The sequence below is a fragment of the Ornithorhynchus anatinus genome, chromosome 3 (assembly GCF_004115215.2).
Source record: "Ornithorhynchus anatinus isolate Pmale09 chromosome 3, mOrnAna1.pri.v4, whole genome shotgun sequence".
NCBI classification, from domain to species: domain Eukaryota; kingdom Metazoa; phylum Chordata; class Mammalia; order Monotremata; family Ornithorhynchidae; genus Ornithorhynchus; species Ornithorhynchus anatinus.
Genome location: NC_041730.1, coordinates 12,935,499 through 12,958,469, shown reverse-complemented (window position 1 = coordinate 12,958,469; position 22,971 = coordinate 12,935,499). Strand labels below are relative to the sequence as shown.

General features: G+C 46.4%; 1 protein-coding gene across 2 annotated transcripts; it reads right to left on the bottom strand.

Moving 5' to 3' along the window:
• Positions 1-3,517: 3,517 nt before the first annotated feature.
• Positions 3,518-22,703, bottom strand: AKIP1 (A-kinase interacting protein 1). 2 transcript variants are annotated; one of them, XM_029061347.2, is made up of 6 exons: positions 22,645-22,703; positions 15,136-15,288; positions 12,366-12,446; positions 9,378-9,494; positions 7,288-7,359; positions 3,518-5,147 (listed from the first exon to the last, which is right to left on the bottom strand). In XM_029061347.2, exons 1-6 carry the CDS (start codon positions 22,699-22,701, stop codon positions 5,007-5,009), a joined length of 621 nt encoding a protein of 206 aa, XP_028917180.2. In that variant the 5' UTR covers positions 22,702-22,703; the 3' UTR covers positions 3,518-5,006. The 2 variants fall into 2 exon arrangements, with proteins under 2 accessions (XP_028917180.2, XP_007656549.1); XM_007658359.4 differs by lacking the exon at positions 22,645-22,703 and adding an exon at positions 16,339-16,594.
• Positions 22,704-22,971: the final 268 nt, after the last annotated feature.

The window sequence follows — 22,971 nt, the reverse complement described above, 5'->3', positions numbered from 1 at the left end:
TGGGTGACTTGGGGCGAGTCACTTCACTTCTCTGTGCCTCAGTTCCCTCATCTGCAAAGTGGGGACTAAGACTGTGAGCCCTACATGGGACAACCTGATTACTTCGTATCTACCGCAGCGCTTAGAACAGTGCTTGGCACATAGTAAGCACTTAAATACCATTATTATTATTATTACTATGAGCATAAACAAATACATTCTCCCATAACACACCTCTTTCTATTGCTTCCCACACGACTTTGGTAAAAACTGCCTAAACTTAACAACAAATACAGTAGATTCCTTCACAGATAAATATTTACATGAGAAACAGGGAATGTGCATACAAACTCTGTTGTATTGAATGATGATGTTGGTATTTAAGTGCTTACTATGTGCAGAGCACTGTTCTAAGCGCTGAGGGTAGATACAGGGTAATCAAATTGTCCCACGTGAGGCTCACAGTCTTAATCCCCATTTTACAGATGAGGTAACTGAGACACAGAGAAGTTAAGTGACTCGCCCACAGTCACACAGCTGACAAGTGGCAGAGCAGGGATTTGAACCCATGACTTCTGACTCCCAAGCCTGGGCTCTTTCCACTGAGCTACGCTGCTTCCCATGAACTCCCCCACACGCTTAATACAGTGCTTTGCAAACAGTAAGTACTCAATACATACCAAGGATGATAAGCTGATCCAAAGAAAGGAAAGAAATGCATTAAGTTACTTTTAGGATTGATGCCTCATTTTCCCTGGCTTGGTCTCATTTTTCTTGGTCATGTTTATTATTTTAAAAATTAGTATGGAATTTAAGTGCTTCCATGTGCTGGGGTAAGTACAGGATCATCTACAGAGTCCCACATACAGCTCACAGTCTAGCGGCATGGCGGGCCTGGGAATCAGAAGATCATGGGTTCTAATCCTGACTCCACCACTCATCTGCTGGGTGACCTTAGGCAAGTCACTTCACTTCTCCGTGCCTCAGTCATCTCACCTGAAAAATGGGGATTGAAACTGTGAGCCAACAAGGCCTGTGTCCCACCCTATTTGCTTAGTACAGTCTCTAGCACATTATTATTATCATCCCCTTTTACAGAAGAGGAAAATGAAGTCCAGAACAGTTAATGATTTCCCAAGGTCATACAGCAGTCAGTGGCAGAGCTGGGGCTAGAACAAGGGTCTCCTGATTCCTGGTGCCAAACTCTTACCCCGAGGCCACGCTGCTTATACCCCTAGCTGGATCTGAGGCCGAACCTGCCGTTCACTAACCCACTGGCAGTGTTAACACTGAGCCTGCCGCTCTGAACCGTCACTGCAGTCAACTGCTTACCAAGTTACGGACGAGGAGGGCCGGGTGGTCTGTTTTTCTGGTAGGGCCGACGCCAGAGGGAGGGACGTACACATTTGGATTGATGGTGCCTAGTCACATAGCGTACCATCTTGCTCAGAAAGGGAACAATAAGAAACAGAAGGGGAGATTATTTTTTTTTCCCCTCCCCACTACCTGACTTTATATCCTTTTTAGGAAATCTCTTTTTTTGCTTCTTTGAGCTAGAAAGGCTATTTCAAAGAAGCATCAGACACATTTAGGAAACTTGCCTTTTAATAAGTGGGTCATGAGCAAATTTTTATTTGAATAGCCCTATTCTGGGTTGGCTTGAGAACACACCAAATTGCAAAGATCAGAAAAGGTCTAAATTAGACTCAGATGCCTTAAGTCAGAAAGAGTGCTACTCCCCTCCCAGCTGATGTCTCTCATAAGGGAAATGTGGGCTTCTAGAAGTGAGTCCATTGTTGGGTAGGGATTGTCTCTGTTGCCAAATTGTACTTTCCAAGCGCTTAGTCCAGTGCTCTGCACACAGTAAGCGCTCAAATACAATTGAATGAATGAATGTGGGTGGTTTTGAAAAAAAAAAAAAGGGTTTAAAAGAATTTTCTTTTTCTTTCCAATTCTTCTGCCACTTGTCTCAGATGAATACAATCCATCAATTCATCAGCTTGGTGAAGAACTCAGTCCAGCTGATTTTACTTCCTTCACTGACTGCTCTACCCTGGAAGTTCCTTGTGAGCAGGGAACGGGTTTACCAACTGTGTTCTTTTGGACTCTCCCAAGTGTTTACTACAGTACTTTCCACACAGTAGGTGCTCAATGAATACCACTGATGATGAGGATGTTGTGGAACATTAAGTATATCAAAGGTAGTTGAGTACTCACTGTGTGCAGTGCACTGTGTTAAACACTTGGGAGAGAACAGAAGCATAAGATATAGTACCTGCCCACAAGAAGCTTATACTCTAACAGTGAACAAGGGCATAAAAATATTTTCAAATAGAATGCTCCAAGTCTATAGTTGACTGACATTCATTCGATCATCATTATTAAGCCCTATGTGCAGAGCACCGTATTAAACACTGGGTAAAGTACAATATAGCAATAGAGTGACAACCTGAGTACATTGTGGTTTTTGTTCAGTGTAACCTAAGAGCCAAGCACTTCTCCCTCCCACCCCGCACACTCCGTTCCTCTGGTACTGACCTTCGCACTGTGCCTTGTTCTCTTGGGTCCCATTGACCCCTGACCCCCGTCCTACCTGTGGCCTGGAATGTCCTCCCTCCTCAAATCTGCCAAACTAGTACACTTCCCCCCTTCAAAAACCTCCTCCAGGAGGCCTTTCCAGACTAAGTCCCCCATTTCCTCTCCCCCTCCTCCTCACAGCACTTGTGTATGTACGTATTTATAATTATAATTCTATTTATTAATGTGCATATATCTATAATTTTATTTATGATGCTATGATGCCTGTTTACTTGTTTTGATGTCTTCCTCCCCTCTTCTATACTGTGAGCCTGTTTTGGGCAGGAACTGTCTCTATGTGTTGCTGAATTCTACTTCCCAAGCACTTAATACAGTGCTCTGCACACAGTAAGTGCTCAATAAATACGACAATGAATAAGCAGTGCAGGCATAGTTCCCACAGTCTTTAGGAAGCTGAGAACAGGTATTTTACTTCCATTTTACAGATGAGGTAACAGAGAAATTAAGTGACTTGCCCAAGCAGCATGGCATAGTGGAGAGAGCATGGGCCTGGGAGTCAGAAGGTCAGGAATTCTAACCCCTGCTCTGCCACGTGTCTGCTTGTGTGACCATGGCCAAGTCACTTCACTTCTCTGCCCCTCAGTTACCTAGTCTGCAAAATGGGGTTTGAGAGTGTGAGCCTCATATGGGACGGGGACTGTGTCCAACCCGATTTGCTTGTATCCACTCGGTATAGTGCCTGGCACATAGTAAGCGCTCAACAAATACCATAATTATTACTATTATCTTGAAGTTGGGAGCTGGTGTTAGAACCCAGACTGTCTCCCAGGTCTGGGCTCTTTCCACACAACCACACTGCTTCTCTGTACACATACCTCACTGCTGAGGATGGGTATTTTTCTCCCTCTCTTCCAGCCAACTCCACATATAATGTGGTGAATAAGAAAAACAAAGGAGGCCAAGGATAACAGACTGTATCCTTACAAAAAGGACACAATGGAAAAATAATTCAAAGGCTTTTATTTCTTTATAAAATAGAGTCTAAAGCAGGGAGTCTTTGACCCTGGAGGAACTGAGTTAAAAAAAATTGCACCACGCAAAGTTAAATTCATTCCCGCAGATTAAGGCCCTGGCAACTGGTGCCACCTGCTTCCCTTTTTGCTCCAGGAACGAGATGGCCCAGTGTTTCGGAGAGGGAGAGGAGCCAGTTCGGCAGGGCATAAAGCTGCCGTTGGTCCCCAAAGAGGAAGAGCAGAGGGGCAAATGGGGGAGCAGCCTGCGGCGAACCGGAGAGGAGCGGAACCAGAAAGATCGTAACGAAAACCACTTTATGGCCAGTAAAACCACTGCAGTTCCAGGTAAGACTCCATGGGCTTCGGAATCCGTGGGCAGCAGTGTAACCCAGAAAGTCTTAGCTGTGAGGAACGACCAGATATTTTAACAAGAGGAAAGAGAACCTCTCTAGATCCAGTAAAGATCCCGTTCTGCCGGAGACCAACTCACCACACCAAATCTATTCTCAACTGCAGCCATGCCCTCTTTGGTACCTGAAGCATCTCTTCTGGGTAAAATACTTCTTCCATCCTGGTTGGTGCCGCGGGAGCTGGGCTGAGAGTCGCTTGTTGGGAAAAGTTTAAAAAAAACTTCTTAGGTTTTGATGAATATTTGTTCTTGTCTCAAACTCCAGAGAAGTCTCAAATACCAGTTTCTCTCTGTAGGAAGCCAGGAGGAACTTAATCTCTGAACGGTCTTCCCACCGAAAAGCTGAGTGTTTGGAATATCACGAAGGTGACAGTAGCATTGGGAGTTGTTATTCCTTATGCCAAGAGTATAGGAAAAAGTGAATTTTCCTCCACTTAAAACGTAAAGGAGCTTTAGAAAATCTAGTCACCGGGGACAGGGTTCATTAGAAGTTACTGGAGAGAGAAATCAGGCATTTTCTCTTTCTGAACAGTCTTGCACAAGTTGCTTGAAGGGGCTCTTGCTAAGTGTCGATGACATCTTCCCTGATGTTCCGCTGATCCCTTCAGGGCTTTTATTTTGCCATATTGGAGATCTCACCTGGCCGGCCCACCACCTGCTCTCATCTCTGCTCCATCTCCCGTCAACCTGGAATCCGCCATGATCTGGGTTGTATTTCCTCTCACACAAGTGACAGTGTTTCCCTATGTGCTCTTCATTTACAAAAGTTAGAGCCCTCCATTTAATTTCAAGATTTCGCCAAAGAGCTAAAAAAAAAAAAAAAAAAAAAAGGCCGTAAAAAGCCTCTGACAGACCAAAGTCTTTAGTCAGAGATGTGTCTTAAGATTCAGACTGCCCATCTACGAGATGGACTATTCTCCCTGAACTTGTGAGGTCAATGGCGGGAAGAGATGAGGCAAGAGGGGGAGAGCCAGAGGGAAAGGTCAGTCTGGGTATGGCTAAGACAACCAAAGATGTCCAGCCATCTTGGCTTTATTCCTTCGTATTTAAAAAGGCGCTGGCCGGTGTCATATGTGGAAAGTCAATTCCAAACTCTGTCCCGCTTCAACGTCCACCACGTGAGTCTGCCGTAAATCGCTCGAGCATGCAGTGACTGAATAGGTCCCCGGAGAAACTTCTAGGTAGAAGTCTTTAGAAAAGGTCCTGGCCTGGAAAGGAAAGAAAAGATCAGTCAATGGTATTTCTTGAGTACTTACTATGTGTAGATCATTGTACTAAGTGCTTGGAAGAGTACAATATAACAATTAGCAGCCACGTTCCCTGTATCTACCTACTTTACAGTTTAGAGGGAGGAGATTAATAAATGAGGTCTCTCCTCAAGGCTGTCCCGTCCTGGCCTGTGGCAGACAAACCCCCCAATAACAACCCCAGAAATCTGCAGAGATTTATTTTTAAATGGTATTTAAGTGCTTATTACGTGCCAAGCACTGTACAAAGTGCTGAGGTAGATACATGCTAATCGGGTTGGACACAGTCTCTGTCCCACATGGGACTTTCACTCTTAATCCCCATTTTACAGATGAGGGAACTGAGGCACAGAGAAGTGAAGTTATTATTGTTATATTTTGTTAAGCACTTACTAAATGCCAAACACTGTTTTTAGTGCTGGAGTAGATATGAGGTTATCAGGTTGTCCCACGTGGGCTCACAGTGTTAATCCCCATTTTACAGATGAGGTAACTGAGGCACAGAGAAGTTAATTAGCTTGGCCAAGGTCACACAAGTGGCAGGGCAGGGATTAGAACCCAAATCCTCTGACTCCCAAGCCCATTTGCTCTTTCTGCTAAGCCACGCTGCTTCTCTACATATCTGTTCTTGGAGATCCACCAGTCAGGAAAGCTAGACTTTGGGATGATCATTCCAAAGGATGTTACAACAGCTCCTCTCAATCGTGCCCTCTGCCTTGTGCTTGCATGTTATGAGAGAGGTGAAAGTACGTTAATACAGATTAATTACGGAGAAGAATTCAATCCCCATTTTATAGATGAGGAAACATAGGTCCAGAGAAATTCAGTGACTAGCCCAAGGTCACCCAGCAAGCAAGCAGTAGAGCCAGAATTGGAACCCAGGTCCTCTGACTCCCAAGTCTGTTCTCTTTCTACTAGGTCACGAGCAGGCCTGTGCCTAATCTGATTATCTTATATCAACCCCCGGTACTCACAGTGATGCTTACTACAAGTAAGCCCTTTAAAAATAGCATGATAAAAAACACCCTAATAAGAAAAAGATGGATCGATTTGGGGGACTTTTGGGAAGAACAGCATTAGCAAATTCAGTCAACGCATAAACCTTCAGGCTACTGCTCAGGAATTTGCATTTGTGCTTAGGAACAAACTGGTTTCAGTTGCTAATATCAACAGCATATCACGAACCCCAGGTTCCAGTGGTAGCTTGGCTTCGAATGAAAAAACTTAAGTAAATACTTGTAGCAGCATGTTCCAAGGTTCCTGGACCAGTGACTACTTTCAGGATAAAGAGAAAAGCCGACAGCATCTGCTCCAACAGCGGTTAGAGAAACATTTGTAGAAAATTATCCTTTAAGTTTGTGAATTTTTTTCTTTTTTTTACCGGAGCCCTGCAGATTTCCATAGTTTCACAATCCCAAAAGGGTATTTTCAGGACTAGAAGCAGAAGGGTCAGACCACACCCGCTGATTTCATGGCTAGTGGAATTTCGGCAGAATCCACCACTGGCACAGCTGAGAGGCTGGAATCGGGATTCGAATACCTCACATTCTTTCCGACCACAGCTATGTTTCTGGTCACGAAGCGCATCCTGCAGCTTCAAGTAAAGGGATGCACAGGACAAGTTTTCAGACAGGGCCAGGGGCTGGAAAAGCTGTGTGCCCCATTCCCCTCCTCACAGGCTGGAGAAATCCCGGTTTAAAACATGATGGAGTCGCTCTGGGAGCCCGTGGGATGGCTGAAGTCACTCAGGATGCCACTTCTACTGTTTAATAATAATAACGGTATTTGTTAAGCACTTATTATGTGCCAGGCACTGTACTAAGAGCTGGGGTAGATACAAGGTAATTAGGCTGGACACAGTCTTTGTCCACATTAGGCTCACAATCTTTATCTCCATCTTACAGTTGAGGTAACTGAGGCACAGAGAAGTAATGTGACTTGCCCAAGGTCATGCAGCAGACAAGTGGCGGTCCTGGAATTACAACTCAGTCCTTCTGACTCCTATGCCTATGCTCTATCCACTAGGCTAGGCTGTTTCTGGGAAATGAAGCCAAGCTAATTCCTGGTTTTAGAACAAGATCACATGGCCCCAGGTACTCACAGGTTCCTGGGTGGCTGGCTTAGACTTGGTCGTTCTGACTACACCGTAGGGCTCTCGAAGTGTGTGGCCTACCTGAAAGAAAAAAAATAAACTGGAGACACAGTCAAGTGGGCTCAGTCGGACAATCAATCATGTTCACTGAGCACTTACTGTGTGCAGAGTACTGTACTGAGCATTTGGGAGAGTACAACAATAAATAGACATTCCCTGCCCACAAGGAGCTTACAGTCTAGAAGGGGAGACAGGCGTGTAGCACTGTAAGTCATCTTTGGCTTCCTGGATAATCAATCCACTGTGGGAGGTGAGGTTTCTTCAGCCTTCTTTAAAGCTGTAAGCATTCATTCATCACCAACAGCAAAATCTGAGAATCTGGGGTGTGGAGATTATTGTACTAATCAATCAATAGTAGTTACTGAGTGCTTACTGTGTGCAGAACACTGTATTAAGTACTTGGGAGACTAATACAACAGAGTTGGTAGACAAGTTCCAACGAGCTAAGAGGGGGAAATTTGGGGGTATCAAGCAATGGTATTTATTGAGCACTTACTGTACGCAGAGCATTATACTGTGCACAGCACTTCGGTTCTAGATTGCACTTTTATAATAATAATAGTAATAATAGTGGTATTTGCTAAACGTGACTGTGAGCCCATTATTGGGCAGGGATTGTCTCTGTTGCCGAATTGTACACTCCAAACACTCAGTACGCTGCTCTGCACATAGTAAGCGCTCAAATACTATTGAGTGAACTGAATGATTATGTAGCAGGCACTGGAGTAAGTGCTGGGGTGGATTCAAATCAGGTTGGACAGTCTCTGTCACAGTCTTAATCCCCATTTTAAGATGAGGTAACTGAGGCCCAGAAAAGTAAAGTGACTTGCCCAAGGCCACGTCGTTTCACTTCTCTGGGTCTCAGTTACTTCATCTGTAAAATGGGGTTTAAGACTGTGAGCCCTATGTGGTATACCGACTGTGTCCAACCTAACTGCCTTTGTACCACACTTCACTTTTTTGAATGGTATTTGATAAGCAGTTCCTATGGGCTGGCCAGGTACTAGACAGAGCACTGGGCTGTAAGGACTTAACAAATGCCATAAAAAAAAAAGTGTGTCACAAGAAGAGGGACATTCCCTGCCCTATAGAATTTTAGGGTCTAACGGAATCTAATCTCAAGCCTGATTTTCATATGAACCTGAAGGATTTGGGCAGCTCTTCTAGGCCCAAAATTTCATAATTTTGGGTCTAGAGCAACTGCCCAAACTAGTTCCATTTTCCAGAGGCGCAACACCTTCATTGTTTCTTCTACTGCAAAGATAAAAGAACCGATGGCTACAGATACATTACATTCAGGCCAGTTCCTCCCTTCACCGTCTCTTTCCTTCCCCCTAGACCACTCTCTAGATCTTTTTTTGAATGGGATTTGTGAAGTGTTTACTATGAGCCAGGCACTGTACTAATCACTGGGTAGATGCAAGCTAATCGGGTTGGACACAGTCCACGTCCCACAGATTCGGAAGCTCACTGTGGGCAGGGAATGGGTCTACCGACTCTTACATTGTACTCTCCCAAGTGTTTAGTACAGTACTCTGCACGGAAAATGCTCAATATATACCAGTGATTGGGCTCACAGTCTTAATCCCCATTTTACAGATGAGCTAACAGGCACAGAAAAATCAAGTGAATTGGCCAAAATCATGCAGGAGCCAGGTGGCGGAGCCAGCATTAGAACCCAGGTCCTCTGACTCCTAGATTCACTAGGCCTCACTGTCTTTGTGAGGAACCAATCGAAATTCAAAACCTTGGTTTTTTCCAGGATAAGGTGGAGGGTGGCGGCGAGAGGGAGAAGTCTGTCACCAAGGCCTACCATTCCAAAACTTTCACCCAAGAGAAGCTCTTGCCGACTTGACTCCAGAATGTTTCTGAGGGCCCAAAACCAACTCCAGCAACCCAGAGCAGTTGCTACCCGTTAAAAGGCAGAGCATCACGCAAATCTGACAACTTCAACGGCAACATCAAGACCCCTCTCACACCGAAGTTTGTGTCTGAGGGTTCACATCGCACAGATAAAATACGACAACTCTGGCGCTTACCTGGCGATTTGTCATTCCTGAAGCAGAAGGCTGCCATGACTTTCTCCTGTGAAATCTGCAGATGTGATCAACCTCCCCTTCCTTCGTGTTCTCCGGTGGCACGGAGGAATAATACTTCTAGAAAACAAGAGAGTTGGAGATTTTTGGGAAAAACACCACAGCCTTTGGAATAATAATAATAATGGTACTTGTTAAGCGCTTATTATGTGCCAAGCACTGGGGTAGATATGAGTTAATCATGTTGGATACAGTTCCTGTCCCACATGGAGCTCACATTCTTAATCCCCATTACAAGGTAACTGAGGCCCAGAAGTTAAGTGACTTGCCCCAGGTCACACAGCAGAAAAGCGGCACGGCCGAGATTAGAACTCAGGTCCTTCTGGAAGATCCAGATGCGGAGTTGGGGCGGGGAGGAAAAGAAGAGACTAAGAGGTCAAGACAGGTCTCATCTGCTCATCTTTCCTCCAGCCAGATGATTCTTGATCCAGGATCTAGGAGAAGCAGGGAGTTTCCCTGCCGAGGGACGGGAACTATGTCTAATTCCCATTTGAGTATTCTTTCCCAGGACATACCTGGAAACGCTTAATAAATACCGTAACTACTATTAAGAGGGGAAGTGTTCGATATCTCTTTGCTGTCATCTGGTGCCATCTCAACGGCTTCTCCTAGCAAGTGCTCTGGGAAACCAAGGCCTGAAAGGGCAGATCCGTCACTAAACATGGTGTCCACTCCAGAAGTTCCTCTCACAATCTCCCAGGGTATCTGGGCAGCCACCAAGAGAGCACAATAAGACCTCCCACCTCTCTCCTGCCTTGGTCTCAGCCTTGCCACCAAGACTTCCATTCCCACCCTGAAAATTCACTCTCCTCTTCGGATCACCTGCTGGCCGCATGCTATTGTCCCAACTTTAAAGGGGGATAGGTCTCCTTGGAAGTTTGGAAATGGAGCAAGATTGGGTAACAAAGAAACTAAGTAGCCCGCCCAGCCCAGCCTGAGATTTACGGGCTAAAGGAAAAGGATCCAAAGACTTGGGGAAGTAGGCCATGAGATAAGACTATTACACCCTGCCACGTTTCCTTTTCCTGTTTCTACTTCCTCTTTAAAGTTTAATTTAGGACCCCCTACCCCCAACAATACCACTATGTTTCAAGGCAACTGAGCCATTGAGAATCCTGCCACTTAAGTGATCCCATACCATACTGCTTTCTACCTTTCTCGGTGAGAATGAGAACAGCACCTGCAGCATGAGCCCTCATAGGTCTGGAAAGCAGTGATTGTGTAGCCATTACTGTGGACTCTCAATCACGAGGAAAAATTATGCTTCTCGAACCTCACCACTCTACTGACTTTAGTTTTAATTTTGTGTACTACGCATGTCCTTGTTTCTTTATGCCATTTTACATTTTTTAGTGTTTCATTGCTCCTAATGTTTCTCTCTCCAGTCCTCCCCTACTCTCTATATTCATAGACTGTGAGCTCCTCAAAGACAGGGTCTATCAATCAGTATTATTTAGTAAGTGCTTACTGCATGTAGATCACTGAATTTAGCACTTACAAAAATGCAACAGAGTTGGCAAATAGATTGTGAACCAGTCACTGGGCAGGATTGTCTTTGTTGCCGAATTGAACATTCCAAGCGCTTAGTACAGTGCTCTGCACATAGTAAACGCTCAGTAAATGCTATTGAATGAATGAGTTTACAGCCTAGAAGGGTCCACATCTAATAACAATAATGATGATATTTGTTAAATGCTTACTATGTGCCACACTTTAATAAGCACTGGGGTGGATACATGCAAATCGAGTTGGACATGAGCCCATGAGGGGCTCAGAGTCTCAATCCCCATTTTACAGATGAGGTAATTGAGGCACAGAGAAGTCAAGCGACTTGCCCAAGGTCACAGAGCAGACAAGTGGCAGAGCTGGGATTAGAACCCATGATCTTCTGACTCCCAGCCCAAGCTCTAGCCACTACACCATGGTATCCACCTGTTTACTCTTTGCGAGTTCTCAGTACAGTGCTCTACTCCATGTAAGCACTTAATAAATACTATTAGTACCACAAAGACATTATGGAGCCCTTTCACTCTGGTGGAAGTACTTTATGGGATGGGTTTATTTCAATCTAATGTTATTTACTGAGCATTTATTTATATAAGCATTTAAAGCTTCACAGTCTTCCAGGGAAAAGTCTTCCCAGTTTGTTTTTTGTTTTTGAAGGGCTCCTAGAAAGCAAATATGTTCTGGAGTCACTCTGACTTCACAACTGAGATGTAAACCATATTCAGAGATGAAAGGGGATTTTTCCAGATGCTAATAAACACACCAAAGAGGAACAGGAAGGATATGAGACTTCTTTACCCCAACCCTACCTTCTTGCATCCTGCCCATCTGCCTCCTGTGTTTACCATAAATGAAAAATCTGGGAAAAATTTTCCCTGGTTATGTCCAAATGGGCTGACATGTCGGCTCATCTGCCTAGGAATTCAGTGAATAATAGAACACAGAGCTAGAAGGGAACTTGAAGACTTGCCTTTCATCCTGCCTTTAGGCAGGGTCACACCTAAAGCCTCCCAGGAAGCTGAGAGGCTATCCTGGTTTCCATGGCTTTCTTGGTCACTGTCCCAACACCTAATAACCACCGCTAGGGAAGAGTACTCAGCACCTCGCGTTGCACGTTAAGTCCGATTCCCTTTGAACGGTCTTAAGTAGAGATGGAAAACAGCTGATCACCTTCCCCAAGGTAATAACCCCAGCGCTTAGAACAGTGCTCTGCACATAGTAAGCGCTTAACAAATACCAACATTATTATTATTAATAACCCTTCACCACGGCAACCTTTCGCCCAAGGAGTGTAGGGCACTTTACTTTTGGGGCTCAGTCAGACGAAGCTGCTCGAGAAAAGGCAAGAAGCCACGAAGCAGTTCCAGAAGCTCTGGAGAAATCCCACTCGGTCAGAGGCCCGAGTGAGGACCCAGGGGAACTCACCCTACACTGCCTCGTGGTACGCTCCATGAACTCCATTACCGTGGCAAATGCAGCATCGAGGTTGACAGACTCCTCTTCTCCCTGGGGTTTCAAACAGTGAGTCAAAACACCTGGATAAGGAGAAGGTGGCCCACCCCAGTCTCTGCTTTGCTATGATGATGGCCTGAACCTGGTTTGAATATAGAGTTTTGTGTCTGTGCATTGGTGAAACGGTGGTACCTTTTGAGGGCCTTGGTTAACAATCCATCAGTGGTATTTACTGAGCACTTACTGTGGGCAGAGCGCTGTATTAAATGCTTGGGAGAGTCTGATACAACAATAAACACATCCCTGCCCATGACAAGCTCATCCCCACAGCACATAAGTATATATCTGTTATTTATTTGATTTATATTCATGTCTGTCTCCCTCTTTGGAATGAGCTCACTGTGGGTGGGAATGTGTCTGTTGTTATACTGTACTCTCCCAAGCACTTAGTACAGTGGTTTGCACACAGTAAATGCTCAATAAATATGACAATGAATTAATGAGTTTAGTCCTCCTGGGTGTACATACATCCAGCTCAGGGCTTCATACTCAAGGCCTGAAAGACTAAGCCTTCCATCCCCCAGCCCACACAAACGAACACACCCAAATTCCACTGCTGAGCATGTAAAAAATATTCCTGAAAAGTTTAAATTGCCCCTGAACCTGATGCTGTTGTTCATCTGCATGGGAGGCATCACCATGACAACGGTAAACAAGTAAAAGCCTGGAGAATAAGTTTGCAAGCAGGTGATTTTTTTTTAGGTTCTGCATGTGGAGTGTCTTTCTCTAGGGGATTGCTCTCCCGGGGCAGAGCCTCACCTGTGCCTCCAAAAGGTTCAGGAAAGTCTGGGCGAGAGAAGAGCTCGGGAGAAGAGGTATGGAATGAGGGGAGAGAAGAGGAGGAGAATAGGAGGCAGGGAGAGGGGCCCTTGGAAAGCCCACCAATTACAAGCCAATTTTGTTTCTGTTCTAGTGGCCTAGGCTAATGTATGGTAGGGGGAAGGACTTCAATCCATTCATTCAATCGTATTTGAGCGCTTACTGTGTGCACCGCACTCAACTAAGCACTTGGAACGTACAGTTTGGCAACAGATAGAGGCAATACCTGCCCAACAACGGGCTCAGAGTCTGGAAGCTTCCTCCTTCCAGACAATCAACAGTATTTATTATTAATAATAGTGACAGTATTTGTTAAGTGCTTACTATGTGCAAGGCACTGTACTAGCACTGGGGTGGATACAAGCAAATATTGGATAAAGTTCCTGTCCCACAGAGCTCACAGTCTCAAACCCCATTTTACAGATGAGATAACTGAGACCAGAGAAGTGAAAACCAGAGAAGTGAAGTAGTCATAATAATAATAATGTTGGTATTAGTTAAGCGCTTACTATGTGCAGAGCACTGTTCTAAGCGCTGAGGGAGATACAGGGTAATCAGGTTATCCCATGTGAGGCTCACAGTCTTAATCCCCATTTTACAGATGAGTTAATGGAAGCACAGAGAAGTTAAGTGACTTGCCCACAGTCACACGGCTGACAAGTGGCAGAGCCGGCATTCGAACCCATGTCCTCTGACTCCCAAGCCCGGGCTCCTTCCACTGAGTCACGCTAGTGGCATTTAAGGGCTTACTACGTACCAGGCACTGTTCTAAGCGCTGCGATAAATATAAGGTAATCAGGTTGGACAGAGTCCATGTCCCACTTGGGGCTCACAATCTTAATCCCCATTTTACAGGTAACTGAGGCATGGAGATGTGAAGTGCCTTGCCCAAAGTCACACAGCCAACAAGTGGCGGAGCCAGGATTCGAGCCCACATCCTCTGATTCTCCTGCCAATAGGCCATGCTGCTTCCCATGAAGTGACTTGCCTAAGGTCACAGAGCAGACAAATGGCAGAGCTGGGATTAAAACCCATGATTTTACGACTCCCAAGCCTGTGCTCTACCCACTAGGCCATGCGGCTGCTGCTTCCTCGAGCGCTTACTGTGTGCAGAGCACTTTACATTGCACTATAGACGGTCATGGGTTCTAATCCCTGCTCAGCCACTTGTCTTAAGTGACCTTGGCCAAGTCACTTCACTTCTCGGGGCCTCGTTCCCTCATCTGTAAAAGGGGGATCAAAGCTGTGAGCCCATGTAGGAGAGGGACAGTGTCCAACCTGTTTACCTCGTATCAACCCCAGGGTTCTGAACAGTGCTTGGCACCTAGTAAGCCCTTAACAAATACCATAATTATTACTATTACTATTGTTACCAAGGGTTTGGGAGACTACAATACAACCATCTAAGAGAGACATTCCCTGGCCCCAGTGAGTTTTCAGTAATCTAGCCAGTTGCCCCTCCTCTGATGAGGATGAAGGTATTTGTTAAGCGCTTACTATGTGCCAAGTACTGTTCTCAGCACTGGGGTAGATACAAGGTAATCAGGTTGTCCCTCGTGGGGCTCACGGTCTTAATCCCCATTTTACAGATGAGGTCACTGAGGCACAGAGAAGTGAGATGATTCGCCCAAAGTCACACAGCTGATAAATGGAGGAGCCGGGATTAGAATCCACGATCTGTGACTCCCAAACCCGCGCTCTTTCCATCAAGCCATCCCGCTCCCACATTCAATCATATTTATTGAGCGCTTACTGTGTGCAGAGCACTGAACTAAGCGCTTGGAAAGTACAATTCAGCAACAGAGACAATCCCTACCCAACAACAGGTTCACAGTCTAGAGACCCCTCCCCTTCCCAGACTGACCCTTCGCTCCTCCAGCCGCACAAGGGGTGTCCAGTCCACTCTCCTCCTCCTGGCCCGCTCGAGAACTTCTTGGCCCAGGCCGGCTGTTCGCTGCATGGCGCGCCTATCCAGCCCCCACACCACCGTGGGCACCTGCCAGCTCGCCATCCTTTCCTGCCGACAGACAGATGGAGGGTGGGTTAGAATAATAATAATGGTATTTGGTAGGCACTATGTGCCAAGCACTGTTCTAAGCACTGGGGTAGATCCAAGATCAGCAGGTTAGCAGCACGGCCTAGTGGAAAGAGCACAGGCCTGGGAGTCAGAGGTTGTGGGTTCTAATCCCACTTCTGCCACACGCCTGCTGTGTGACCTTGGGCAAGTCACTTCACTTCTCTGTGCTTCAGTTACCTCATCTGGAAATAGGGATCAAGACTGTGAGCCCTATGAGGGGACATGAACTGTGTCTAACCTGCTGACCTTTATCTACACCAGGACTTGGAGCAATGCTTGGCACAGAGTAAGCACTTAAATACCACAATTATCCCCCTTCTAGACTACAAGCCCGTTGTTGGGCAGGGACTGTCTCTATCTGCTGCCGAATTGTGCTTCCCAACCTTTTAGTACAGTGCTCTGCACACAGTGAGCACTCAATAAATACGACTGAATGAATCAGGATGTCCCACGTGGGGCTCACAGTTTTCATCTCCATTTTCCAAAAGAGATCACTGAGGTCCAGAGAATAATAATAATAATGATGATAGTATGTGTTAAGTGCTTACTCTGTGCCAAGCACTGTTCTAAGCGCTGGGGTGGATACGAGGTAATCAGGCTGTCCCACGTGGGGCTCACAGTCTTTGGCCCCATTTTCCAGATGAGGTCACTGAGGCCCAGAGAATAATAATAATAATGATGGTATGTGTTAAGCACTTACTCTGTGCCAAGCGCTGTTCTAAGCGCTGGGGTGGATACGAGGTCATCAGGCTGTCCCACGTGGGGCTCCATTTTCCAGATGAGGTTAACTGAGGTACAGAGCAGTGAAGTGACTTGTCCAAGGTCACCCAGCAGACAAGTGGCGAAGGCGGGACTTGAACCCAGCTCCTCTGGCTCCCAGACCCGAGCTCTTTCCACTAAGCCACGTTGTTTCCCATAAGCATTATACCCGGGGGGAGGTGGGCAGCTGGGCACATTGCCCCCTGCCCTCAGCCAGAGACCCTCACTCACCTGGGCTGCAGCTGCAGCAAGCTCGCTGCGGGCGCGGGAAGGAGGGCGAGCTCATTGCATCAGTGGTTTTAGTGGTTGCAAAGGCGGCCAGAGGTGAGGGGGTGACTCCATGCTCCGGGCAGCTCCCAGCCTGCAGGGGTAACCTCCCCTTCCCCCCGAGTTGCAAAAGCAGGCCTGGCCGCTGCACGGGGAGCTCCGGCTCCACCAAGCGCGCACGCGCACTCCCACCCTCGTTCCCGGGACACCCAGCCAGGAAGCGCGCAGGCGCACTTGAAGACTCAGTCCCCGGCCGCCGCTCCAGGAAGCGCGCAGGCGCACTTCGAGGCTCAATCTCTGGCCCGAGAGCCAAGAAGCGCGCAGGCGCACCTTGAAACGCGGTGCTTGTCCAGAGAGCCAAGAAGCGCGCAGGCGCACTTGGAGACTGAGTCTCCTGCCGCAGCTCCAGGAGGCGCGCAGGCGCACTTCGAGACTCAATCTCTGGCCAGAGAGCCAAGAAGCGCGCAGGCGCGCTTGGAGACTGTCAGTCTCTGGCCGCAGCTCCAGGAAGCGCGCAGGCGCACTTGGAGATCCCCGAGGCGCGCCCCCTTGCTACAGCCGCTAGGGAGGACGCATGCGCGGAAGGCACAGTATAGGTGGGATTGGTGTGATTTGCTTTTGGCCCTTCCTGCATTTCAGTCAATCGATGGTAATTATGATAATTGTGGCATTTGTTAAGCGCTTACTATGTGCCAAACACTGTTCTGAGCGCTGGGGTAGATACAGGGTAATCAGGTTGTCCCACGTGGGGCTCACAGTCTTCATCCCCATTTTCCTCAAGGGTCAGTTCTTGGCCCTCTTCTGTTCTCCATTTACACTCACTCCCTCGGTGAACTCATTCGCTCTCACGGCTTCGACTACCATCTCTACGCAGATGACACGCAGATCTACATCTCTGCCCCTGTCCTCTCCCCCTCCCTTCAGGCTCGCATCTCCTTCCCCTTGACTCTATTTATTGCCATTGTTCTTGTCTGTCTCCCCCGATTAGACTGTGAGCCCGTCAAACGGCAGGGACTGTCTTTATCTGTTGCCGACTTGTTCACTCCGAGCTCTTAGTACAGTGCTCTGCACATAGTAAGCGCTCAATAAATACTATTGAATGAATGAATGAATCTCCTCCTGCCTCCGGGGTGCCTCCACCTGGATGTCGGCCCGCCACCTAAAACTCAACATGAGCAAGACTGAGCTCCTCATCTTCCCTCCCAAGCCCGGTCCTCTCCCAGACTTCCCTATCACCGTGGATGGCACGACCATCCTTCCCGTCTCTCGGGCCCGCGATCTCGGTGTCATCCTCGACTCGTCTCTCTCGTTCACCCCACACATCCTCACCGTTACCGAGACCTGCCGGTTTCACCTTTACAATGTCTCCAAGATCCGCCCTTTCCTCTCCACCCAGACGGCTACCTTACTGCTACGGGCTCTCGTTATATCCCGGCTAGACTACCGTGTCGGCCTTCTCTCCGATCTCCCTTCCTCCTCTCTCGCCCCGCTCCGGTCTATTCTTCACTCCGCTGCCCGGCTCATCTTCCTGCAGAAATGCTCTGGGCATGTCATTCCCCTTCTTAAATGCCTCCAGTGGTTGTCTATCAACCTCCTCTCCAAACAAAAACTCCTCACTCTAGGCTTTGAGGCTCTCCATCACCTCGCCCCTTCCTACCTCTCCTCCCTTCTCTCTTTCTACCGCCCACCCCGCACGCTCCGCTCCTCTGCCACCCACCTCCTCACCGTCCCTCGGTCTCGCCCATCCCGCCGTCGACCCCCGGGCCACGTCCTCCCGCGGTCCCGGAACGCCCTCCCTCCTCACCTCTGCCAAACCGATTCTCTTCCCCTCTTCAAAACCCTACTTCAAACTCACCTCCTCCGAGAGGCCTTCCCGGACTGAGCTCCCCTTCTCCCTCTACTCCCTCTACCACCCCCCCTTCACCTCTCCGCAGCTTAACCCTCTTTTCCCCCCATCTCCCTCTGCTCCTCCCCCTCTCCCTTCCCATCCCCACAGCACTGTACTCGTCTGCTCAACTGTATATATTTACATTACCCTATTTATTTTGTTAATGAAATGTATATCACCTCGATTCTATTCAGTCGCCATTGTTTCTACGAGATGTTCTTCCCCTCGACACTATTTATCGCCATCGTTCTCGTCTGTCCGTCTCCCCCGTTTAGACCGTAAGCCCGTCAAACGGCAGGGACTGTCTCTATCTGTTGCCGACTTGTTCATTCCAAGCGCTTAGTACAGTGCTCTGCACATAGTAAGAGCTCAATAAATACTATTGAATGAATGAATGAATTTTACAGATGAGGTCACTGAGGCCCAGAGAAGTTAAGTGACTTGCCCAAAGTCACATAGTTGACAAGTAGTGGAGGTGGGATTAGAACCCACGACCTCTGACTCCCAAGCCCATGCTCTTGCCACTAAGCCATGCTGCTTCTCTGTATTTATTAGTTGCACTTGCTTACTATGTGCACAGCACTGTACTGAGCATGTGGGAAAGTACAGTTTGGAACGTGTCTGCTAATTCTACTATGTTGTACTCTCCCAAGTGCTTAGTCATAATAATAATTATTATTATGGTATTTGTTGAACGTTTCCTATGTGCCAAGCACTGTCCTAAGCATGGGGGTAGATACAAGGTAATCAGGTTGTCCCACTTGGGGCTTAATCCCCATTTTACAGATGAGGCAATTGAGTCACAGAGAAGTGAAGTGATTTGCCCAAAGTCACACAGCTGACAAGTGGCGGAGCTGGGATTATTCAATAGTATTTATTGAGCGCTTACTATGTGCAGAGCACTGTACTAAGCGCTTGGAATGTACAATTCAGCAACAGATAGAGACAATCCCTGTCCTATGATGTGGGCTCACAGACTTTAATGTCTGTCTCCCTCAATGGACTGGAAATTTTTTGAAGGCAGGGATCACCTGTTTTAACTCCAAAGGATTCTTCCAAGTGCTTAGTACTACAGAGCTCTGGACAGAGTAGGCATTCAACTACTGATATATAATTTGCTTAACTTAAGGCATTTGACTCAGATATTGACCCAAAATTAAACAATATACAAATCTTGGTTTTGGAGAGAGGGTTCTAAATAACAAGAATAATTACACAGAAACACGGCAAAAATGACCACAAGTACCAGTTGTCCACAGAAATTTTTAAAGAGTGGAAGAAGGGGCACACTACCAACCCCAAGGGAAAAACACCACAAACCCCTCTAACCTCCCCCCCAAAACCCCCACCAGCCATGACATATTTTAAAATGCCCAAACCTTCCAGACCCCATATTCTAAAATTGTGATTGGCACAGGGAAAGCACTTAAACACCACAATTATTATTCTATAGGCAACACTGTGATATTGAGTCATCACATGATGAACTAAATTGATAAGTTTTCCATAACAGAATTGAGGTGAATTTGTAAATCATCTTTAATCCACTTTGGCAGTGAAAGTGCTATGAAAAAACTCAGCAAAACCAACCAATTCCATATCCTAGGTATAGTGAACAAGTGTTCTGCCAAAGACATCACACTGAAGAGCTGAAGCTGGCTCAGAAGGAGAAGTTGAAGATGCCAGGGTTTCTACTGAATTCCAAATTCACATTTCACCCATTCTTTCAAGATTCAATTATCCCTTCTGGCCATCCTTTCTTTTGTAACAAAGGGAAATTTTACGGAATGAAATTAGAACCCATGACCTCTGATTCCCAAGCTCGGGCTCTTTCCACTGAGTCACGCTGCTTCTCATGTAGTTATACCTGTAGTCATGTCCTACCGCTGACCTGGAGTGCCCTCCCTCCTCACATTTACCAAACTAACTCTCTTCCCCTCTTTGAAGCCCTACTGAGAGCTCACCTTCTCCAAGAGGCCTTCCCAGACTGAGCCCCCCTTTCCCTCTGCTCCTCCTCCCATCCCCACTCCCCCTTCTTCCGCCCTCTGCTCTACCCCCTTCCCCTCCCCACAACACTGTGCATATTTGTATATATTATTTATTACTCTATTTTGTTAATGATGTGTATATGTCTGTTATTCTATTTATTTTGACGATATTTACGCCAGACTACTTGATTTGTTTTGTTGTCTGTCTACCCCGTTTAGACCGTGAGCCCGTTGTTGGGCAGGGATTGGCTCTGTATGATGCCGAATTGTACATTCCCAGAGCTTAGTACAGTGCTCTGCACATAGTAAGCGTTCAATAAATACAACTGAATGGATGAATAAATTACTATTCACGTATAAGAGCTGACTGCAGGGGAGAAGGCCTTGGAAATCAACTCTCTGGCTTTGTCAGGTGACAATGGGGAGTTCTGATATGGAACTTGTAAACCATTTAAAATCCACTTCAGTAATTACTCTGCCCTTGGGGGTCCTCTTCTCCTGCACCTTGAGTTTGATTATAACTCCAAGGACCTTTCTGTTGATATCTTCTTACCCCCCTAAAAAAACAGGAGAGGATAAGTGGAGAAGCAGGATAAGAACTTCTACCAAGGTTCTGATATGAGTCAAAGAGATAAAATTCCAAATTTTCTGTTAAAATATTTGCTCCTAATTGAACTCTTGGTTGGCTTGGGGTTATGGGTTTCATCTGAGTATTAGAAAACCGGGTGCTGCATCCACCTTGAACTTTTTGTTTTAGTTTATTCACCTGGTTCTCCCTAAAACAAGCACAGGATTAACGGGAGGAGGGAGACACTGATTTCAGTTTGTAGATTCTCAAACTTCCTTTTCAACTTCCAATTTAAAGTTCTCTGCTTCTAGAGGATGGACAAGGTAAGAGTCAGCTAATGCCGATAACTTTTTAGCAGTTCTTTTCCAGCTTGGTCAGGGGAGAGATTAAAGCAATTGGCTAGTATGCATTTTCTAATTGATTTGTGATTTCATTTAAACGTTTGCCCTTGTCCTCCCTCCATCTCTGCTTTCCACTCCATCCTAGTCAACATAAATAATAAAAATTGGCTCCATGAGGAGCCTCATGCTGATATTCCTCAGTGAGCTCCTCTGTATAGAAGTAGAAAGGAACTTCACTGTAGAATGTAATATAATCAGGGCGCACTGCATTTTGACTTTCAGAAGTATAAAGGAAGAGAAAATGGAGCTAAAATGGGGGCCAAAGTTAAGATGTTGAAACAAAATCTAATCCCTGCTCCGCCATTTGTCTGCTGTGTGATCTTGGGTAAGTAATAATAATCACAGTATTTGCTAAGTGCTTCCTATGTGTCAAGCACTGTGCTAAGCGCTAGTGTAGATACAGGCTAATCAGGTGGACACAGTCCCTGTCCCCATGGGGAGTTGATAGTCTTAATCTCCATTTTACAGATGTGGTAACTGAGGCACAGAGAAGTTAAGTGACCTGCCCAAGATCACACTGCCTACAAGTCTTGGAGCTGGATTTAGACTCCAGGTCCTTCATGACTTGCAGGCCCATGCTCTATCCACTATAATAGTAATAATAACAATAATATTGTTGGTATTTTCTCAATTACCTCATCTGTAAAATGGAGATTAACTGTGAGCCTCACGTGGGACAACCTGATTACCCTGTATCTACCCCAGCGCTTAGAACAGTGCTCTGCACATAGTAAGCGCTTAAATACCAACATTATTATTACTATTATTATTATGTGCAAAGCAATGCTCTAAGTGCTGGGGGGATACAAGGTGATCAGGTTGTCCCTCATGGGGCTCAAAGTCTTCATCCCCATTTTAAATAATAATAATAATGTTGGTATTTGTTAAGCACTTAATATATGCAGAGCACTGTTCTAAGCGCTGGGTTAGATACAGGGTAATCAGGTTGTCCCACGTGAGGTTCACAGTTAATCCCCATTTTACAGATGAGGTAACTGAGGCCCAAAGAAGTAAAGTGACTTGCCCAAAGTCACACAGCTGACAAGTGGCGGAGCTGGGATTAGAACCCATGACCTCTGAGTCCCAAGCCCATGCTCTTTCCACTGAGCCACGCTGCCTCTCTAACTAGACCACTAGACCATGCGGCTTCATTGAGTCACTTCACTTTTCTATGCCTCAGTTAACTCATCTGTAAAATGGGGATTAAGATTGTGAGACCCCTGTGGGACATGAACTAGGTCTAACCTGACTAGTTTATATCTACCCAAGCACTTAGTACAGTGCCTGGCACATAGTGGGAGCTTAACAGATACTATAAAAAAGGTTTCAAATGTTGGCTGACTCGGAGAAGTCAGATCTGTGGATCACACTTTGGCGATCCCTTTCTGAAAGGACTAATGGAGATTGTAGTGAAATAGGGCCTACCCTCAGGTTCTTCCCAGAACACAGTCTGATCCATCGGTTGCTGAGAATCTCTGCCATCCCATTACAGAGAATGGAAGCAGAATCACGAGGATTCCTTTCTCCAACGCGCATCATAATTGACCCTTGTTGCCAAGGCTAAACTCTGAATCCTCATGGAGGTGGAAGCTTCCTTTCGCTCCAGTTTGGGTCAGGGCAGAAATGCATTAGAAAGCTCTAAGGGGAAACTCGCTCCTGGGCAGATACATCATAGACCAACAGGGGCCTAAATAGTGTAGAAAAAATCCCAGTATGGAGAAGAAATATGGGAGCTTTTTCAGGGGTGCTGCT